The sequence below is a fragment of the Dasypus novemcinctus genome, chromosome 9 (assembly GCF_030445035.2).
Source record: "Dasypus novemcinctus isolate mDasNov1 chromosome 9, mDasNov1.1.hap2, whole genome shotgun sequence".
In the NCBI taxonomy this organism is placed as follows: Eukaryota; Metazoa; Chordata; class Mammalia; order Cingulata; family Dasypodidae; genus Dasypus; species Dasypus novemcinctus.
The window spans coordinates 24,240,417-24,260,418 of NC_080681.1; the positions used below are offsets into that span (position 1 = coordinate 24,240,417).

Genomic DNA, 20,002 nt, shown 5'->3' on the forward strand with positions numbered 1-20,002 from the left:
AACCGCTGATTGCAAGTGGATACAGGAAGAGGGAGGAGGGCATCACAGTAACTTTTTATCCTCTATTATTAAGGCACTAATCTCTCAGGCGGCATTCAGTCTTCTACTGCATTTATAGTTGCTACTTTGAGGCTTTACAATCCATTTATACTGTCTACTCTTCCACAGCCACCCTCTCTTCCTTAAGGTTTGTACTACCCACTGGAATGTGAAAGAAGGGATTTTCATTTACCATAAGATGAGGGGAATGAATGTTGATAGACCTGATGAAGGATCAATCAATTAATTTCCAAGAATTTGGTGAGGATCTCCTGGAACCAAAGCCCTGTAGGGATAAGGCAGCAGTTTTCTCCACCACTCTTCTCCCCACATTTAAGAAATACTTAATAATCGTTTTTTCCAAGTTCCTTTAAGGAAAGACATCTAATGATAAGATATCTAGAGCTGAACCAATCACCATGGTTCCTCTGCTCCAAACCAGCTTCTCCTCCATAAAACTCTGTCAGTGCCATTTAACTCAAAAACATCAGAATCACCCTCAACCCTCTGCGTTCCACACACTTCACATTCAGTCAGTTGCTAATTCCTAAAGGTCTTATTTAACACTTCACTAGTTTCCATCCCCTTCTTGATCTCCATTCCCACTGTGTCCGTTTTCAGCAGAAAATTTCATTCTCATATGCTGGGACTACTCAATCCCTCTCTTATCTGCTCTTGTCTCCAGTTTCTTCACTCTGCAATCCAATCTACATGTTGATGGAATATTAAACTCCTCAAAACACAGCCCCAGTTATGCTCAAAATCTTCAGGAATCAGCATTATCTACCAGAATAAGTACAAAGACTTCAGTTCAGTGCGCAAAGCCATCTATAATATGATTCAATATGCCTTTTCAGGTTATTAGCCAAGTATTCTCATACACGTATCTTTAACTACAACTGTCAAACCCAGGAATTGTTAAAAATTCCAGTCTTCTTACCACACCACATTGCTTTGTTTTATCATCTGAAAAAGATGAAATTGGATCCCTATCTTGGATTATACATAAAAATCAAATCCAAGTGGATAAAACACAATAAAGGTAAGACAGCAAACATTTTTTGGAATGGCATGATAGAAATTTCTACCTCAAGGTAAATAAGGATTTCTTAAACTTGACACAACACAAACCATAATCAAAAGATTAATAAATTAAATCTTTCATCAATTAAAAATTGAATTATATTAATCAAAAATGCAAAAATGGAGCAAAAAGTTGGCCACTGAGTAATTGTTTGCCCAACATAAAAGTAGCGAAGGATTAGTATCAAGTAGATATATTTACATATTTAAATCTTTTAAGATCAATAAGTAAAAGGCAACCAGCTCCTAGAAAATGTCCATAGATGAGGAAGTTCAAATCGTCCTAAACTAAAAAGGTCCTTAAACATATGAAAGATGTTCCTCCTCACTAGTATACAGGGAAATGTCAATTAAAGCCAGTATGAGAAATTTTATGCACATTTGATAGGTAGATTTTTTAAAAGTCAGACAATACCAAATTTGATAAAGTGTTCAGGAATAATAGGAACTATTTATTCACTGCTAATGAGAATATAAAGTGTTTTAATCACTTCAGAAAACTGATTAGCTTTCCCTATAAACCTGAAAATGTGCATATACTACAACTTAGCAATTTCATGTCTGTATAGACTCTAGAGAAAGCGTTGCTCCCTAGGTAAATTCTTGCCCATATTAGCCAGGAATGGGTGAAAGAATGTTAATAGAAGCTTTGTTCATAATAGAAAAACAACTTGAAGCAGCCAAAATATCCATCAACAATAGAATAGATAAACACATTGTGACAATGACTTATAATAGAATACTATATAGCAATGAAAAAATGAATTAGCTATTGCTATATACAAAAATGTGAAAGAATTATGCAAAAATATAATTTTGAGTGAAAGAATAAAGTCACAGGGAAATATACCATTTGGATGAATTTGTAAAGGATCAAAACATGTCAAAACTAAACCATGTACTATTTATGGCTACATACAGAGGCATAAAATCTCCAAAAAGAAAGCAAAGGAATGGTCAATATGTAATTCAGGATATTGGTTACTGTTCAGAGAAAGGAAAGATCTGTGATGGGTGAGTGGTATGAAAGAAACTCTGATGAACAGTAATCTTCTATCTTTCGGCCATGATGGTATTGACATAGGTTTTAATTTCTTGCCCTGTAATGGGTACGTGTTCAATGCTATATTTAAATTTTTAAAAATTTCTGATTCCAAGGACCCAAACCACAAATCCTAATTTCATAGGTTAGGATAGAACCCAGAAATCTGAGTTTTATCAAATTCCCATGGTGATTTTGAAGAAAGTATTCTGAGACCGTACATGTTATTTCCGTAGTCATGGACTATTCAAATTTGGAAATTGACATTTCAAAAAGAGCTACAACATGATTAAAGGAGGCAGTTAATAATAAATAAACACACAAGTCTTCCAGTTGCAGATATTATCACTTTACTATACAAAGTACTTAAGCATTTACAAAAGAAAAACAGAAGAAGCTGCATTTCTAGACCACATTGGGAACGTTACATGGTCTGATCAACAAGCAACATCATCATTAAATGTCTCCGTACCATGTCTGTACCATACAGAGAGATCTAGTAAACCATTATATGATAGGTTGAGTTGTTTAGTACCTGAAAGTCAACCTTCTTGGTTTATCATTTGGTATAAAAATAGAAAACCCTCCCATTTTTACAAAACATGAAATTGTCATCAAAGACGTTTAAAAGAATAAAATCTCGGGAAAGGAAATAAATTTTTTAAAAAGATGACATAAGTCAAGCTGCCAGTCAATATTAATGTAAAATTTTCCTAAGATGTTTTAAATTATAACAATCAGTTCAAGCAACATTCTATTTTAGCAATCTCAATGGAGAGTGCTGCTATTCCAAGCAACTTTTCCATGGAATAATTTTATTTTACATATGTACAGATTATGTTATTTTATATACACATTGAGGAACTGCTCCAGTCATCAAATCTCAACAGGCCAATGTCTATTTTTCAGACAGAAAGTTTTCCTTTGGCTTCTTGTTCACAGCAAGGGTCTTTTGTGGCCATTTCTTTCTATGTTGAGAGAAGTCTGAACTCTCAGTCGGTTGTTGTTTTTCTTGTGGAACGGTGAGAAATATTAAGGACTTGGGCTGATAAATAGTGTCTCTGCGTTGAACACTTCAAATGTTAGCTACACTTTTGGTTTCTGTGCTTCTACAAGACTGTATGACCCTTTCATGTTGGCTTTTCTCGCAAAGTAAATGATCATTCCAATGGCAGGTATTATTAAGGAGGATGCACAATAAAGCACGAGAAGTTCAGGAGAAAAATAGTCCTTATTATTTTCTTTTCCTGGAAAATAACAAAATGGATGCAATTAATGTATGGTACAAAAAAGAAATCATTTCATAATAACAGTTTAGTGTTTTATTTTAGCAGTACAGCTAGGTCTCTACAGAGAAGTGAATCAAAGCAGTAATAAGGACCATCAGAATTCAAACTGCATATTTCTTTGAATTATCCAAATAATCATTTTGGTGGTTATTATGGTTGGGACAGGCCTGAAGATGATAGCTATTGATAGCTAATATTGGATTCAATTAAATTCATGCACAGTTGCAAAATGGAAGAAAGGGTACAACATTTCAGGACCCTTTAACAAAAGAAGGAATTGGAGAGTGAGGGCTGTTTGCTTTGGGGAATAGAAATGCTTATTAAACAATTAGGGCTCTGAAAACCATGAATTGAAATGACTGAGCAGCCATCTGAGAAAATCCTTATAACGTTTATTGTGCAACCATTATAGCCAAGCACCATATATAAGATAGTATTTAAGATGAGAAAGAATTCTTGCTGATGGCTTTTACAGTGATATAGAAAACTTCATATTTTTGTATATCTGAAGCAGAGCATCTTAGTACAAATGGTGTTGAGAAAGACTATCTCTTGATGAACTGAAGTTCTTTCGATGTATCATGTTCCAGCTTAAACGTTACTTCCTGAGAAAGGCTTTGCCTGACCCACAACTCACCCAGTCTAAACGGGGAACCCAATATACTCTTACAACTCACTATACTTTCCTTACCTAGCCCCATCACAGTTTGTCAACAATTATTTGTATGATTATTTATTAAATTTGGTTTCCTCCTTAGACTGTAAGCTACCTAAGGACACATAACTTTTTGTTTGTTTTTTTTGTCCCACCACAGAGTTGCCTGGCTCTCTGCTTGGCATAGCTGACATTCAATAACTATATTTTAACACATCTAAAAATAATAATACAGTTTTATTCTCTCTAGATTCTGTCATTTTTCTCAATTATAAATTGAGTACAGAAGGCAATGTATACAAAATTTTACTTTATAATTAACACTTTTTCTAATCTACTAAACATCAGACAGCTGCAATACGATTTATCATTCTAACTCTGAAGACAGTCATGGCATTTACTGGAGACTGGACTCTGTTTATATTTATGTTTATACAGCATCATGTGACCTCCATTTTGTTAAGTTTCACTACATGAATGCAGGTCCTTAGTGCTAGCAGAAATGAATGTTCTGACTTAGGAGATTACTGCAAGCCTTCTAGATAACTGGAGGTCAACAAAGTAGAAAAGAATCTCTAGGGTCAGATGATGTGAAGTCAATTTTTCAAATTACTGAAATTGAAGACACTTTACCCTAAGCATAAGGATAATTGCCTCACTTTTTTACTCTTCCTTGTTAGAGTAGAACTAAGTCAAAACATAAGGATAATATTTTAATGAGATGTCCATCATCATCATAATTATGATTAGGCATCAATATTGTTCACATGCTGGGCAATGGTATTTATGCTCCTTTTTTTTTTCTTTTCAATTTAATAAATATTATTTTTCGCCTTTCAGTTTTCCCCTCAGGCACCCACAGGTGCTGAGTCAGTTTTCAGGGTAACCTTTAAATATAATTTCTGTTAGCTGTATAAACACTACAAATCCTAAAGCCTCTCAACTATCTCTCTCAGTGGAATACATTCACGCCTAGACAAAACAAAACAAAAAACCACCAAACACAAAGGATAACAGTACAAAATATCTAGGAAAAAAAAGGCAAATCTTCATCTCCATTCATATCTAGTTATTTTAAACCATGTTCAATTTGGGGACTTGAATTCCTAGCTGAATGCCCAATATTCTTTGATTGTCCATTTAATTAATGAGTGAAAAGTGACAAATATGTAAGTCGTTAGATAACAAAGCAACTAGAAAAGACAACAATGTGTAACAATTGTGCGAGTTAAAAAGTGGGAAAAAAGCTTTGAATTGTGTCGTTAAAAGAGGATAATTAACTGAAAATAGAATTATAAAAATGTTAGGAATCTGCTTGACTGGGACTAGGCTCCATGAAAAGTGGTCTGGAAGCATCAAGGATTAGAGAAAATAAGAATGAATGAATTTTAACCTACTCATAACTGAGACCTCAATGCATCCAGAATCTCCCCAACCTCATAGGAAGCACTGATTGCACATATCCCATGTCATTTTGAGCACATGGTACAGGGTAAATGGCCTTCTTTGAAGGCATAGTAACTTGATTGGCCAGATCTACCCTTTTCAGGATAATCACTGCTGGTGGGTGACAAAGTTTTACATGTAATTGTGATATTTACCCCTTCTTTAATATTTCTAGATGGATATATTGATATTGTCATGTTTTGAGGAGATACTCTGAAGTCAGATCATATGATAAGACTTGGAATCCTGAGAAAGTTGGCGAGGTGAGTAAAATTTTTACCTGTTTTCTGACCTAGGTTCAAATTTTCTGTACACTGTCAAATGGTTGCTAATTCTGAAAGCCACTTAAGAGTTGACGTTTATTTGCAGTTCTGTTCACTCCAAAGCCAAGGCTGACTTCCACTGCACAATGGGAGCTCATTAGCATGCAGTGAGCGTGGGAGACTGATTAGGAAAGGCTGAAATATTATGCTTACTTCAATAAAATCAGCAGATTCTACCATGCATTTACAAGAGGGGTTAGGAAATTAAGGGGCCCCTGAAGCTTCTCTGATGGGTTATTGTCCCTCCCTTAGAATAGGGTAGAATGGGTCAGGGGCCTGGCTTTTTAAGGAGGCTTTTGTTTAGTCTAGGGACTATTTATGTTGTTTAGGATCGAAATAGCCACTCCAGATTATTATCCTGAAAAAAGTCAATCCAGAAAGTATGCAGTTACTCCATGTTCAGAGACGGAGTTCCTTTTTGGTAGGAAAGAAGAGTCTGAATAGAATCCTTCTTTTCCCCCACAGCAGTCCTACTGCTTCAGTTTCCTCAAATCCTCCAGGAAAAGGTTTTGGAAATATGGTAAAACACTTAGCAAATGCAAGACCTCTGAGACCAGTGATGAATTGCCAACTTTGAAAAAAGCAAACAGGAATTCCACACTGGCCAATGATTAATGTCAACTTCCTGGCTAAACTCCATAGGATAAAGCAGCTGTGCTTGATTATTTCAGGAAACATTAAAAAAAATAACCACAATCGGCATAGAACTCAGCTCCATTTTGACAACTCATTCATCTAATCCTAGCAACTCTTCACAATCCACCAAACCGCTGAATTATTTAATAATAAGAACTAACTAACCTTTAACATTGAGTGTTAAGCTTCTTAGTTGTGAGCCAACCTCATTTTTAGATTCACATTCATACACCCCTGCATCCTTCAACTGGACTTTGCGTATGGTATATGCTCCACCTATAGATTTTAGCACCATGTCTCCCATCTCTGCTTTTTTCTTCAGGATTATCCAAGTTTCTGGAACATTTTCACATGTACAGGAGATAATGACAGTATCTCCTTCCTTTACACTCTGAGAAGGAAAAGCTGTAAGTTCTACGCCTTTTGGAGCAGCTGTAAAAAGAATTTAAAAGACACTTCTGATTAAGTGAGGTCTAAACCAACTCCATATCAATTTAATAATAGCAACAATAGCTGTCAGAAGCTAATTTGTGCTTATTTATGCTGTTGGCATTACATGTTTAGAAGGGCAAGTAAAGAAGTCAAGGATTTGGTGGATTGTTGTAAATGATTATGCTTTTAATAAGAGAAAGATATGTCTTATGATTCTCTCATATCCTTTAATATAATTCTTTACCCAGCATAAGACAAAGAATAGGTGTCTAATAAACAGCTATGGAATTCAAAAATGAAAAAGAAAATCCATTCATTTGTTGTTGTTGCATGGTTTTGCAATTTTTTCCTTGAAGTACAAAGGTCTTTACTGACTTGTGAGATTTAAGTTGAATCCTCTGAGATCAAGAACTTAAGCTGTTCATTGATGTCTTTCTTATTATTAATAAACACAACTACCATTTACTACCAACACAGCACTAGGCGAAGGACTAGACACACAACATCTCTATGAATACATCCCATGAAGGGAAGTGCTGTGTCACCATTTTATGTTACGTTCCTGGGAAGGTCATCTGTCTTGTGACGTGATTTGAGAGGTTTTCCCCATCCAGGGCCACAGTAGCATAACATCCATCCTAAGAGTTTGCTTTAAGGTTGTTCATTACCCTTCTAAATCTTTTCTTTAAAGTACAAATATCATTAAGATGGAGTAACAAGAAAGTCATTAAAACTTTAGTGGGAATAACACCAAGGGAGAGAAGAGGCAATGACAGCCCTGATGAAGAAAAGGGCCCCAGGTCTCCCAGAGAAAAGGTATGGGGCAAGTCCAAATTGATCACTTTACAGTTTTGTCCCTACTTCCAACTAGGAGATTGTAGGTTCACAGTTCTGGCTCTCCCTTTAGAGAGAAGGAGCCTGGATCTGATAACTTCATCCATTCTCATGGATCTGTGTCACCAAGCAGATGAACCAGAGGGCACGGTCATTGCTATCACATTATTGACAAAAGATTGAAATGCCGTATTAGGCTTCTTAGCAAATACTAGCAGGACCCTTAGGATATTCTCACTTGGAGTTCACTTCAGACAGATATGGCAGAATTTGTCCAAAATGATTCCCAAATGCACATATACCTCTTGTGTAGTGGTTACTTCAGCACCATAATCATGGCCTCATAAGTGTAACTGGAAGCCCTGGCACAGTTCTTGGAGCTAGCTTTCCACTTGAGGCTAAAAGAATTTCATGTTAAGTGACTTGGGAGGTGGCGGACTTGGCCCAGTGGTTAGGGCATCCGTCTACCACATGGGAGGTCCGCGGTTCAAACCCCGGGCCTCCTTGACCTGTGTGCAGCTGGCCCATGCGCAGTGCTGATGCGTGCAAGGAGTGCCCTGCCATGCAGGGGTGCCCCCGCATAGGGGAGCCCCACGCGCAAGGAGTGCACCCCGTAAGGAGAGCCGCCCAGCGCGAAAGAAAGTGCAGCCTACCCAGGAATGACGCCACACACACGGAGAGCTGACACAACAAAGATGACGCAACAAAAAGAAACACAGATTCCCATGCCGCTGACAAACAACAGAAGCAGACAAAGAAGACGCAGCAAATAGACCCAGAGAACAGACAGCCGGAGTGGGGGGTGGGGAGGAAGGGGAGAGAAATAAATAAATAAATAAATAAATCTTTTTAAAAAAAAGTGACTTGGGAATAGTTCATGTGAAAGGACCATTCCAGGAGCTTTCTATGCAAAGGAAACTGCTTGGGTTCTTCCAAACACTAGTAAAAATATTTGCAAAGAGTACTTTGTTCATAATCAGTGACACAACCAAAATAATAATATAAATAATTCATTAATGGTGCTCTGCTTACCCTGGATAATCAGTTCAACTTCTTTTCTGCTTATTCCAACCTGGTTACTCCCTTCACACACATAAATGCCAGAATCTTCTATCTTTGTAGAGATTAAGGTAAGAGTTGTACTCTCAGAAAGAGGCTCTAGATCTCCATTAATTAGGTGCTTGCTCCACATGATCTTTGGAGCTGGAAGGCCATCACTAAAGCAAGTCATGTTCACAGTACTACCTTCTTTCAGAATGGTGGAGGGGCTGACCAAGATGGTTGTATCCCTGGGCGCAACTGAAAAGGTAGAGTCACTTGTTAGCAGAACCTCTTATACCTTGAGTTCCAAAAGTTTAAATAATCATGCGGCAAAACTGGGCTATGGATTCAGTGGATTAAAACTTTGATAGCTTTAACAAAGAAGGTTTCAGCCCTGAACACACCATTTTACTTTACCAGATAAAGGATAATAGAGAGTAGACTACGAATATATTATAGATATTTTCTAACAGAAGTCAGTTTTATAGAAACTGTCCTGCAACTAAAGAATGGATGGGTGGTCAATGATAGTGTGTATTGCCATTCATGGAAGATGAAATATGACCACAAATTATTTGAATCTCCTCCCAAGAAAAGCTGAAGTCTATTTTTCAACCCCTTGAATCGGGGCTGGCCCTGTAATTTGCTTTAACAAACAGAAAGCAAAAGAAGTAACCTGTAGGACTTCTAAGCCCAGGTCTTAAGTTCAGCTTTCCATATCACAGTCTTCAAACACTGCGCCACGGTAAGCAAACCCACTAACTGACAATTCATGCATGAGCTCAGCTTTTACCACGTAGAGGAGAAAAAATTCCCAGCTGATCCCTTCCCAAATTGCCAATTCATAGAATCATAAATAGTAATTATTTTAAGTTTTATGGGTGGTTTGTTGTGCAGCAATAGGTAAATATATCACCATTACTTTGAAATTTCTTTTCAGTTATGTTTTTTCACAGATGTTTTAACAATTAACCTCATGCTAACTATTGCTTGAACGTGATAAAGAAATCCATACTAAAGAGTGGATATATCACACATGAACTTACCATTCACATGAAGTGTCTGTGTACTCTGCCTTTGTTTGGGTTCAAACTCCATTTCATCAATATCTAACCTAGCCTGACAAACAAGAACTTTTCCAGTATCTTCAATGGTGGGGATAAAGGTCATTTCCAAACTCTTGGTCTCTGGGGATCTCTTATCCATGTCCTCAAGAAAGCGCTGAGTCTTCATAATATGCACTCCTTTCAGTAACTCAATCTCCAAGCGGTCAAAAGGGTACACATCAGGAACCTTGCAGCTTACAGAGACAGGATTTCCATTCACTAGTGGACCACTCATCTCAATTTCTGGATCCGTAGGGAAGGCTGAAAATGCCAAGCAAGATTGATATTTACATGTGACATTAAAGGGAAAATTGAACTAATCTTTATAAAAGGCAAAGGCCTGAAAACGACAGCTTTAACTTATCTGGGATAGAATGATCATCAATGTATAAACAATGATATTAAATATAAATAGCCCTTGAAACAAAAAAAAAAAACTGCTTAGTACATTGAGTCAACAAGGAATAAACGTATTTCTTATCTCTTTCTTCTTAACATGCAATCCTGCTGAGAGCCATGGCCTGATCTTTTCTAAGGATTTATCAGCTTCCACCAACTTATTTAGTAATTACATATTGTAAACGTTTATAAAATTAGCATAGTCTGGGAGTCTATGATGCACTGAATACTCCCTATGTGCTAGAACCTTAATAATCATTATCTCAGACTTCAAAACAGCCTAATAAACTTGGTCTTTTAATTTATTTTATAACTAGGAGAAATGAAACTTAGAGATTCTAATAGACTTTCATTAGGTATCATACCTCACAAGCCTCCCACTATGAGATAAGATCCAGAGGACAGTTCTCAATTTAGACACTTTAATTTCTAACAACCAAATTTAGCCAGAAAGGTTTAAATATTTTTCAGATATTTGTAGTTAAGAAAAAATAGAACTGTGAGAAATTTAGACTGCAAATAATAACATCTATAATACAACCTATGCAGATGGACAACAATGAGACTAAAATGGTTATAAAGACCGAGGGCAACATTAAAAAAATTTTTTTCCCTAAATATTTCCATACAGTAATAAGACTTCAATGCTGCTTCTCATTTCTGTTGGAAATATGCCTACATCAGCAGATCGTAGGCTCTGAGTAATACGATAATGCAATCAAATTTACGCTTCTTTAGAGAGATCCAAATCCCTATACGGACACACTCTAACTCATTCGGAACAAAATCCTGACAGGTGACACAAGTTTGGGAAGGGATTCTGGTGAAAAATATGACTTGAATTCTGCCGAATAAAACAAGACAGAATTACTCTTTCAAAGAAGTCATTCTGTCACCACTTTGCATATTTTGGCCCCCATTCAGCATAAATGGAAAGACACTCCAGCAAGGTCAACTTCACACGAAGATTTAAGTTGCAGAGGTGACAAGAACAGCAAGGGAAAGTGTGGTTTCTGTGAGCAGTGTAAATCAATATTGCGATGAAGCTTCTAGTGCTATTCCCGTTTCTGCTTTTCACCTAGGCAGTTGCCCTTGACCATCCCCCTTCCCCGTCTAATTAACTGTTTCTACATTTGACATTCTCCTGCTCCTCATATGCTTCACTTCCTTCCCCTCTTCCAGATCAGTTTTCCAAATGTGCCTTCAATAAACCTAGACTCAGACCTCCCCCCCATTTCAAGTAGGTGAGCAGGTAGTCAACCCGCCAGGTTATCTGAGTGGGGACTGACCTTTGACTGTCTGGTGTCTTGAGTTTGTAGTAAGTAATTTCTCCCCACTCCTTGCTCACTACCATCTCCAGCCCCAAATAAACACAGAGGGGATGGAGAGGAGGGAGCCTGTGGTGTGTCCAAGTGAATGATGAGAGAACACTGACAAGACACAAACTAAGGATTATGAATCTGAGTACATGCAAAAAATATACTTCAGATTTAGGCTGATTATGTTGCAGCAGGCAATGCTAGCTTGAAAATTCAGGGATTATACTCAGTAATAAATTCCCTTTCCAAACACATGGATCTCATTGCACACCACTGACTCGCATTCTTTTCTCACCCTAACTGAACTGAAAAGAAAAGAAAAATAAACCGCAAACGGTTCTGAAAACCACTTACAGTAGAGGTCCACCCGGATTCCTTTTTCCTGTTTCTTATGCCCACAGGTCACTGTACACAGGTAAAAGTGTTCGTTCTCCAAACTGGCAGGGCTCAGGGTCAGCGTGGACTTGGTGCCCTCACTCCACACCTTCCCGCTGAGCGGGCTGTCAATCTGAGTTTTCCAGGAGAAAGATGGGGACTCGCAGTCTGTGACTCCACAAGTCAGCACAACGGAGTCACCGATCTGAGCAGCAATCTGGGATCCAGGGTAGATCTCAACCGCAAATGTTTTTTCTGGGGGGAGAAAGAACAAGATGAAAAGAAGGTAAGATTCTTCTTTTCCTTCAACACATTCCAATATATGCTTTATTTCTCTGACCTCCTTTTAGCTAACATCAGTGCCAGGAAGAAATTATTCCTTTCCATCTTGGGACCGTCAGGAATGATATCACATCTTTTAAGCATGAACCTAGGATAGTCCATCGATTTGTTCATTTAATAGAATGAACATGGGATAGAAACTTGTCAAGACAGAGGTGGCTGCCTCTCCACAGCATTAAACCAGTCTCTGCTCCAATGTCATTTGCAAATCACTGCAATAGCAGGTAATAGCGTTAAGTGATTTAAATGGTTCCTATGTGAGGAAATGTGCAAATCATTTTACATATATTGTCTCATTGAATCCTCACAACAACTTTCTCCTCCTCTTCCTCTCCTTATCCTTCTCCTCTTTCATCTTTGAGGAAATTTAGGTTCAGAAATGCTAAATAACTTTTCACAACTTGCAAGTGGCAAAATTAGGGCTTGAAACCAATCAGTTCTGAACCAAGACTCCAAGTTTTTCAGTTCCTACAACTAAGCCAAGGCAATCTCATATGAGATTTAAATGTAAAAAATTTTAAAAACCTGAGAGGAACTGGGAAAAAGTTACCAAAAATGTCTTCCAAATCAGAAATAATACCTGTAATAGATCAATGCTTAAAACTTCTATCCCAATAACATAAAGTTATACCATTGACAGTCACGCACAGTCACACTGAAAGCAATGTTGAAATCTAAGCAATACAGTGATACACAGTCACTTTTAAAAATTTGTTTGATGTAGTATACAAGTGCTTTACAATTAATTCAAGGACTGAAAGTTGAGATGTGAGGGCAAATTCCTAAGTCTCAAATATCTGGGAAAGCTCTTTGACTGCCATAGCCTGCTGGGTACACTGGTGGTGTTTTTTTGACGACTGCTGTTTAGGGAGAAAGGGAACTCCAAATTCTGCCTCTGTTCCCTTCAAGAAACTGACAGTGACTGGGCAACTCTGAAAGTGAAAGGTGAGACTCCACAGGAAATAACTAAAATCTTCCCTATAAATATCAGGCTGGAGATGGAGGAAGGAAACCTCAATAAGGAAATAATCCCAAAACACTACATTTTGTGGGGTTCACATTTATACTAGAAGTTATTTTTCTCAATATGGCTTGTCTAATTGTGACATCTTAGAATCTTCAAAGCAGGCTTTTTTCCTCAAATGATCTCAGTAAACTGATACGTTATCAGAATTTGAAAGAGAGAGGTCATTCAGAACAATAATCAGAACTTCCTAATTCCTTATATGTGAGAATGGGGAACTTTAAAAACAGATCCGCTTTTTGCCTGTGAACAGTTCCCAACTCATTCTTTACCATGGCTGCACATTTCATACTGTGAACTTGGGGCTCCTGAATAACTCTTTTAGGTAATTGAAAAGGTGTTTTGAAAGTTTAATTCTATCCTTAGTACTTAAGAGGGTCAGTATACCACTGTGATGTAAGATGAAAAGCAACTCTCCTGGAACACATGTCCTTTATACCATTGAAAGGAGATATTATTATGGAGTGAAGTTTTTTTCAGAATGGATGACTTGCTTCAGTTGGTTTTATTAGTCTATTATCTTTCCTGGTCTGTTGGAAATGTTGACCTAATGTTTAACTGAATCAACATACTAATGGTGAGTTTGAATTTTTTTTAACATCCCCATTTAAGCTCCATATTTTCATTTTAAAAATATTTGTGTTTGCCATGTTTATAATTATTCACTCAACAAACATTCACTGAGCACCTATTATGTGCCAAGCACTGTATTAGCCACCCCAATATTGATTCACACACAGAGCCTAACTTTAAGGATCTTACAGTTTAATGGAGTAGCTTGTTTAAAAGATACTTTATTTGGGGCACTTACAAAAATATATTCACATCAACTATCTATATGCCTGTCTTTCCCCCTAGATTGTAAACTCTCCCAGGGCAGTTGCTATGTGTTGAAGAAAAGAGGACAAATTCTAGGGGCCGTGTGAAGTAGAGCTGATAGATTTTGAGTATGTAGAGCAGGAAAATGAATTTGGGAGTCACCAAATTCCACTAGTCCAAAACTTGAGAGTTTAGACTAAAACAGAAGAGGTCCAGGTGTGGAAGCCTGAGAACACAAAGACTGAAGGCGCCGGAGGAAGAGAAAAAGGCAGGGAATGAGGCAGTGAAGGAATGCTGTGAGATGGAAAAGAATCACAAAAAAGAGCCATGAAAGCTCTGGGAAGAAAGATTTCCAAGAAGTATGAAGAAGTCAAATATATCACTGAGCTGAAGTAAACAATCAGATGGGTCATCGGAGAACCTTAAGGAAGCCAAATGCTCAAATCCCAATGACAGCACCTTTATCATTCCTTTTTCCCATTGGACTTACCTTGCACAATTAATTCCACCTCTTCTCTGTTTCTTCCAACCAGATTAACTGCTTCACACACATAAATTCCAGAATCCTCCATTCTCATGGCAATTAAAGTGAGGGTTGCATTCCCAGAAAGGGGCTGTAGATTCCCATTATCTAACTTCTTACTCCATAAAATCTCTGGAACTGGTACACCATCACTGGAACATGCCATGGTCACAGAGTTACCTTCTTGCAGACTTGTGGAAGGATTCACAGAGATAACTGTGTTCTTGGGTGAGACTGAAAGGAGAGGGCACATTGTTAGCCATTACTAAAGCATCGTCTCCATAGGTATCATCTCCATCTGCTTTTTCTTTTTAGGAGATATGGGGGATTGAGCCTGGGACCTCGTATATGGAAAGCAGGTGCTCAACCACTGAGCTGCAGCCACTCCCCTGTAACTAACTTTTATACTTTGGTCAGAGTTCAGCCCCAATGCTGTTACACAGAATAAATTAAATCCTTCTTCCACACGATTGTGCTTAAAATACTTAATTATAGGTCTCTTTTCCAAGTTTTTCTTCTCTAGGAAAAATATACCTTATCCTGACTTTCTTCTCAACATATTGTTAAAAGCCTCTCCGTATTGTTTTTTTTTTTTCTGCTAAACATGCTATAGTTGATGACACTCTTTTTAAAATGTGGTGAAAGCCTCTGGCAGGCTTATGGACTCTAGAGTACAGCCAAGCTGCATCATCTTTCCCCACCCAATGCAATGTATGTGTGTGTACAATGCACACATGTACATGTGCACACACACAGCAACTCATCCAGTATAAAGACCGCAGTAAGTCTTTATAGTGGTGCAGCTAATAGTTCAGGGCGTTTTCTCAGAGTTTACAAAACATGATTAAAAACAGTTTCCATTTGGTCTTATTTTCTATGACCCAATTGGGTATTATTATTCTTTTATAGACTGGGAAGTAGAAACTTAGAGAAATTAAGTGATCCAAGCTCACGCAGTTAGAGGAAGCCAGAACTTAAGCTCAGGTCTTCTCAATCCAAATCCAATGCTCTTCACAGTGAATTACCCTGACAACAAATACTACGTTCACAATGAGTAAAAACGGAGTGAAAACTACAATCGAATTTCTTTTTGCCTTTGGTTGCTAAGTTTATTGCTATTTTTATCTACAACCGAGTATGAATTCCCACAGAGGCTAGGCCACATTACATTACACGAGTACTTACTGTTGACTTGCACTGTTTTTGTAGTCTCCCTTTCTTTGAGCTTAGCATCAATTTCTTCAATGTGTAACTGAGCTCGGCAAACAAGGGATTTTCCAATATCCTCAGAGACAGGAGTAAAGGTTACTTCCAAACTCTTGGTTTCCAGGGACTTCCTGTCCATATCCTCCAGGAATTCCTGATTCTTCATGAGATGGTTGCCTTTCAGTAAATCCAACTCCAGCCTGTCATATGGGTAAACATCAGGCACCAAACACGTGACTGTGACTGGCTTCCCTATCTCCAGAGGTGCACTGAAATGGATCTCTGGATCCTTGGAGAAAGCTGCAAAGGCCAAACAAATGAATGTGAGTGGGCTTTTGGCTCATATTCTATCTGGTCTCATGTTTTGGATAATACAGTCTTACTACAGCAGAATTTATTGTTTAAGTAACTTTCTCTGGGTATGGGTCAGTTCAAGAAATAAGAATCAGAATCAGACATCTTTTGGAGGGCTCTGAGCTCTGATCCTGTGTGTACAGAGGGATGCATGTTATTTGGAGTAAAAGTAGAGAGGAAAAATGGAATACCTACGTATGCCAGGCATTTAACATAAATGATTTTATTTTATCCTCACAAAAACCCCAAGAGATAAAGATCACATTTTCAGGTAATAAAACCAGAATTAGCAAATTTACAAACTTGCCTGAGGTTGCTTCGCTAGTAAAAGATAAAGCTGGGATTTAAACTCAGAATTTCTACCACTTTGAATTGCTACTGCTCATTTCTATTATATCACATTCTCTTATTTTGGTCATGGCAGATACAGCCCCATTATACAGATAAGGAATCTGAGGCTCAAAATGTCATTGCAAAGAATAGGTACTAGGCAAGATATGCTAAGAAACAAAAAGATCAATTTTAAATAGTTGACTTCTAAGAATGGTGCCTCTGGCAGGATCTTTTAATTCTGGAGGCAGATTTGCCTACTGAAATGCCTACCTCAATAACCAGTCAGTGCTCTGCTTCAAACTTCACGTCAAGGGAATGCAATAATTCAGTGGACCATCGCCTTCTGTGCAGGGCTACCATTTCATTACAACCTATCCTAATGGGAACACACTAGCTGGATCCAAGACTCTGTGCCTCAACTCTATACAATACAAAGTTCTCAACTCTAAAGAATATTACAATTAAATGTGGAATGGAGGCAGGGCTGTTAAACATAATGAGAGACAGACATTCTTGGAGAAAATCCTCAGGCAAGATAATTAAAGCCAGAAGGGTCTCCATTTTTTTTTTTTCAGTCTTCACTTTTTTATATATATTTGTAGGTAAAGAAACTGGAAATGCTTTACCATGTAAAGAAACATTGTGTTTTTTCATATTTTCACCAATAAATTTTGTCTCTCATAGTCTAGAAGAAATTCAACTATAATCCACACAGTTTGATGTCAGATAATAGAATAACTTGTTACTGCTTCCTTTCAGGGACCTCCAGGGACTGCGCAGACATAAACTGTGCATGTACAAGCAGCTTAATTGGAAGCAGCCGTCCAGGCACAGTTTCTTGGGAAGCATTAGCAACACATGGGGCTTGCTGAGGAATCAATGATGGTTACTGGACAAAGTGGGGTTCCAGTACAGCAGAAATCAAGCTAACATAATTTTAACAGCTGAGGTCTTCATGAAAAGAATGACCGAATGATCCCAGGGTTTTAGAAAGAATAGTCATCAGTAACCAAAGACTGGTGAGTTATTTCAGATTAGTGCTTACTCCTCTTACTAACTTTATTTGCTGAGTTGAGAAGAGCCTGGGATGAATTTTGGTAGGCTGGTAAACAAGGAGTTTTCATTTATGAGGCAAATCTCATTCATTATACAAATATCCTTGAGGTTCAACATCAGGACTTGATGGCGGCAACAACTATAAAAAACACTAAATTTATCTATCCCAAAGTCAAAGAAGTAAAATCTTTGCACATATCTTTTCTTATATTTAAGGGGAAAACTTATGTATAGGAGCCTACTATGAAATTACAAATCTTCTACTTAATTGTTAAGCTGATTTTAAGCATCAAATAGCATAAGAATATATAAATGGAAAATTCCTGTAAAATGGAATCCATAAATGGTTTGGATACATGGCCAAGTAAACATGTAAGGATATAATCAAATGGATATATATACATATATATACATATATATGTCTGTTTTAAAAATAATCTTTATAGATTTCATTTTATAGCTAAGGAAACCAAGCCCAGAGAGGTTGCATTGTACCTATGGGCAGCAAGTTTGTGACAGAGTTGCAAAGAGAATTCAAGATTTGGGTTTCTGGCCTCGTGCTAGGCTCAGCTGTCTCTAGCTTTATTGATGCAGTATGTCCTCTAGCCAAAATATGAGCATGAACATCCTTTTTAAACATTTCCTCTTAAAAATATCCTTTTAAAATTTTTACAAAGCAAACTTGAGAGAAAACCAAAGATTCTCAAAAGCACTCACAGTAGATCTCCACCTGGACTGCTTTTTCCCATTTTTCAGATCCGCAAGTCGCTGTGCACAGGTAATGGTGTTCGTTCTCAAAACTGACAGAATTCATCGTCAGCGTGGACCTGGTCCCCTCATTTGTCACCTTCCCGTTCAGTGGACTGTCTATCTGGGTTCTCCAAGAGAAAAATGGGGACTCACAGCCCGTGGCACGGCACGTCAGTGAGACAGAGTCACCAAACTGAGCAATGATTTTGGATTCAGGGGAGATCTCGATTTTAAAAGCTTGAGCTGCAAAGGCACAAAAAAAAAAAAAGAAAAAGAAAAGCAAACTCACCACTGGTTTATTTAGTATTCTACTCCCTCTTCTCTGTTCCGGTAAAATGTCCAAAATACAATCTCTTCCCTAAACTGCTTCAAACTATTAGTAACGGCCCCATAGCCGAAATGCACTAACGTTGTTGCCAAACGAAGTGTTGGAATCATCTTCACTTAAGAGAACCCTCAGGTCAGGCCTCAATGTTCATTTATCAGAGTACATTTTTGTTTTGTTTTGCTTTGCTCTATATCATTTAACATGTTTTTTTCCATTGTTTTTATTTCCTTAGTTTGATATCATCAAGTGAGGAAACTAAAGGGATAGACCTACCAGAGATAGAATCAAAATTACTCAGAACATTGGAGGAAAAAGCTATCAAAAAGCATCAATTTGCAGCTTCAACTATGACAATATAATGGTACATAGCAAAACTTCAGAGCACATTAAAAGTTAGGGTAAGTTTTCCCACTGTTTAAAAATCCTAGTGCCTTTCTTCTCTACCATAATAAAACTGATGAAAGCCAAAACCTGGGCTAAAATGGAATGCTAGCCTCTGAACCAGATCAAGGAGAAGAACTTACAAGCTGCAAACACCATCCAAAGTATCCTTGAGGCTCCAAAGATCAAGGGCATCTTCCCAGGCATTGTAAGTTGCTGCTGTGATGAGAAAACAACGGTCCCAAACCCCCTCTTTCTGTCCCACCTGGAACTGCCCAAGAAGAGTCTTCAACGCCCACTGCCAGTGAGGCTCAGTGAGGGTGAAATAGAAAGTCTGCTCTTTATAAAGGGTCTTGTTGCAGAGGCGGAGGGAAATCCCTTCAAGGGGAAACCCAGGGCAGAGGCAGGGAAAAAAAAATTTGACACCCAGCCAAGTCCCGGGATTAACCCCTTCAGTTGTTCTGCTGAGACAACTCTCTCTGCCCTGGAAGAGAAAGTAAAATGCTTCTGAAGTTTTAAATTTCAGGCTTTTCCTGATTTTCAACTCTAAAAGGAGATCTTTGCTAGGAAAATATAAGGTAATATTCAGTACATAACCAGGCTTTTTGAAACCAATGGAGAGGGTGGGGAGTGGGGGGGCAGAAAATTGTAAATTATGCTCTGGTTTTTAAAGTGGATAAATAACCACTGTGACATGTGGACTGATTTTCTCCACTAAGAATATATACTTGCAATTCTAAAATAGAGATTCAATTTTCCCTTACAAGAAAAAGGAAAAGTTCCTTTCCTTTGATGAGTCATCATTAAAAAGGAAGACTGCATGACTTCTTAGTGTTATACTTTTTATTCATAAAAGTATTTATTTGA

The 20,002-nt window shown here is 37.8% G+C and overlaps 1 protein-coding gene across 2 annotated transcripts; it reads right to left on the minus strand.

Moving 5' to 3' along the window:
* Positions 1 to 2,491: 2,491 nt before the first annotated feature.
* Positions 2,492 to 19,564, minus strand: VCAM1 (vascular cell adhesion molecule 1). 2 transcript variants are annotated; one of them, XM_004471676.5, is made up of 9 exons: positions 19,279 to 19,501; positions 18,394 to 18,669; positions 15,913 to 16,233; positions 14,695 to 14,961; positions 11,999 to 12,274; positions 9,867 to 10,187; positions 8,812 to 9,078; positions 6,679 to 6,945; positions 2,492 to 3,411 (listed from the first exon to the last, which is right to left on the minus strand). In XM_004471676.5, the coding sequence occupies exons 1-9, from the start codon at positions 19,340 to 19,342 to the stop codon at positions 3,251 to 3,253; spliced, it is 2,220 nt and encodes a 739-aa protein (XP_004471733.2). In that variant the 5' UTR covers positions 19,343 to 19,501; the 3' UTR covers positions 2,492 to 3,250. The 2 variants fall into 2 exon arrangements, with proteins under 2 accessions (XP_004471733.2, XP_004471735.2); XM_004471678.4 differs by lacking the exon at positions 6,679 to 6,945 and having other exon boundaries at positions 19,279 to 19,564.
* Between the last annotated feature and the right edge of the window lie 438 nt (positions 19,565 to 20,002).

Bases quoted from the DNA above. Each gene is read 5' to 3' on its own strand.
- VCAM1 (XM_004471676.5), bottom strand. From the start codon at position 19,342: ATGCCTGGGAAGATGCCCTTGATCTTTGGAGCCTCAAGGATACTTTGG. The intron at 14,962-15,912 runs GTAAGTACTCGT...CTCTCCTTTCAG, and splicing joins AAAAACAGTGCAAGTCAACA to TCTCACCCAAGAACACAGTT. The intron at 9,079-9,866 runs GTAAGTTCATGT...CTACCTTTTCAG, and splicing joins ACAGACACTTCATGTGAATG to TTGCGCCCAGGGATACAACC.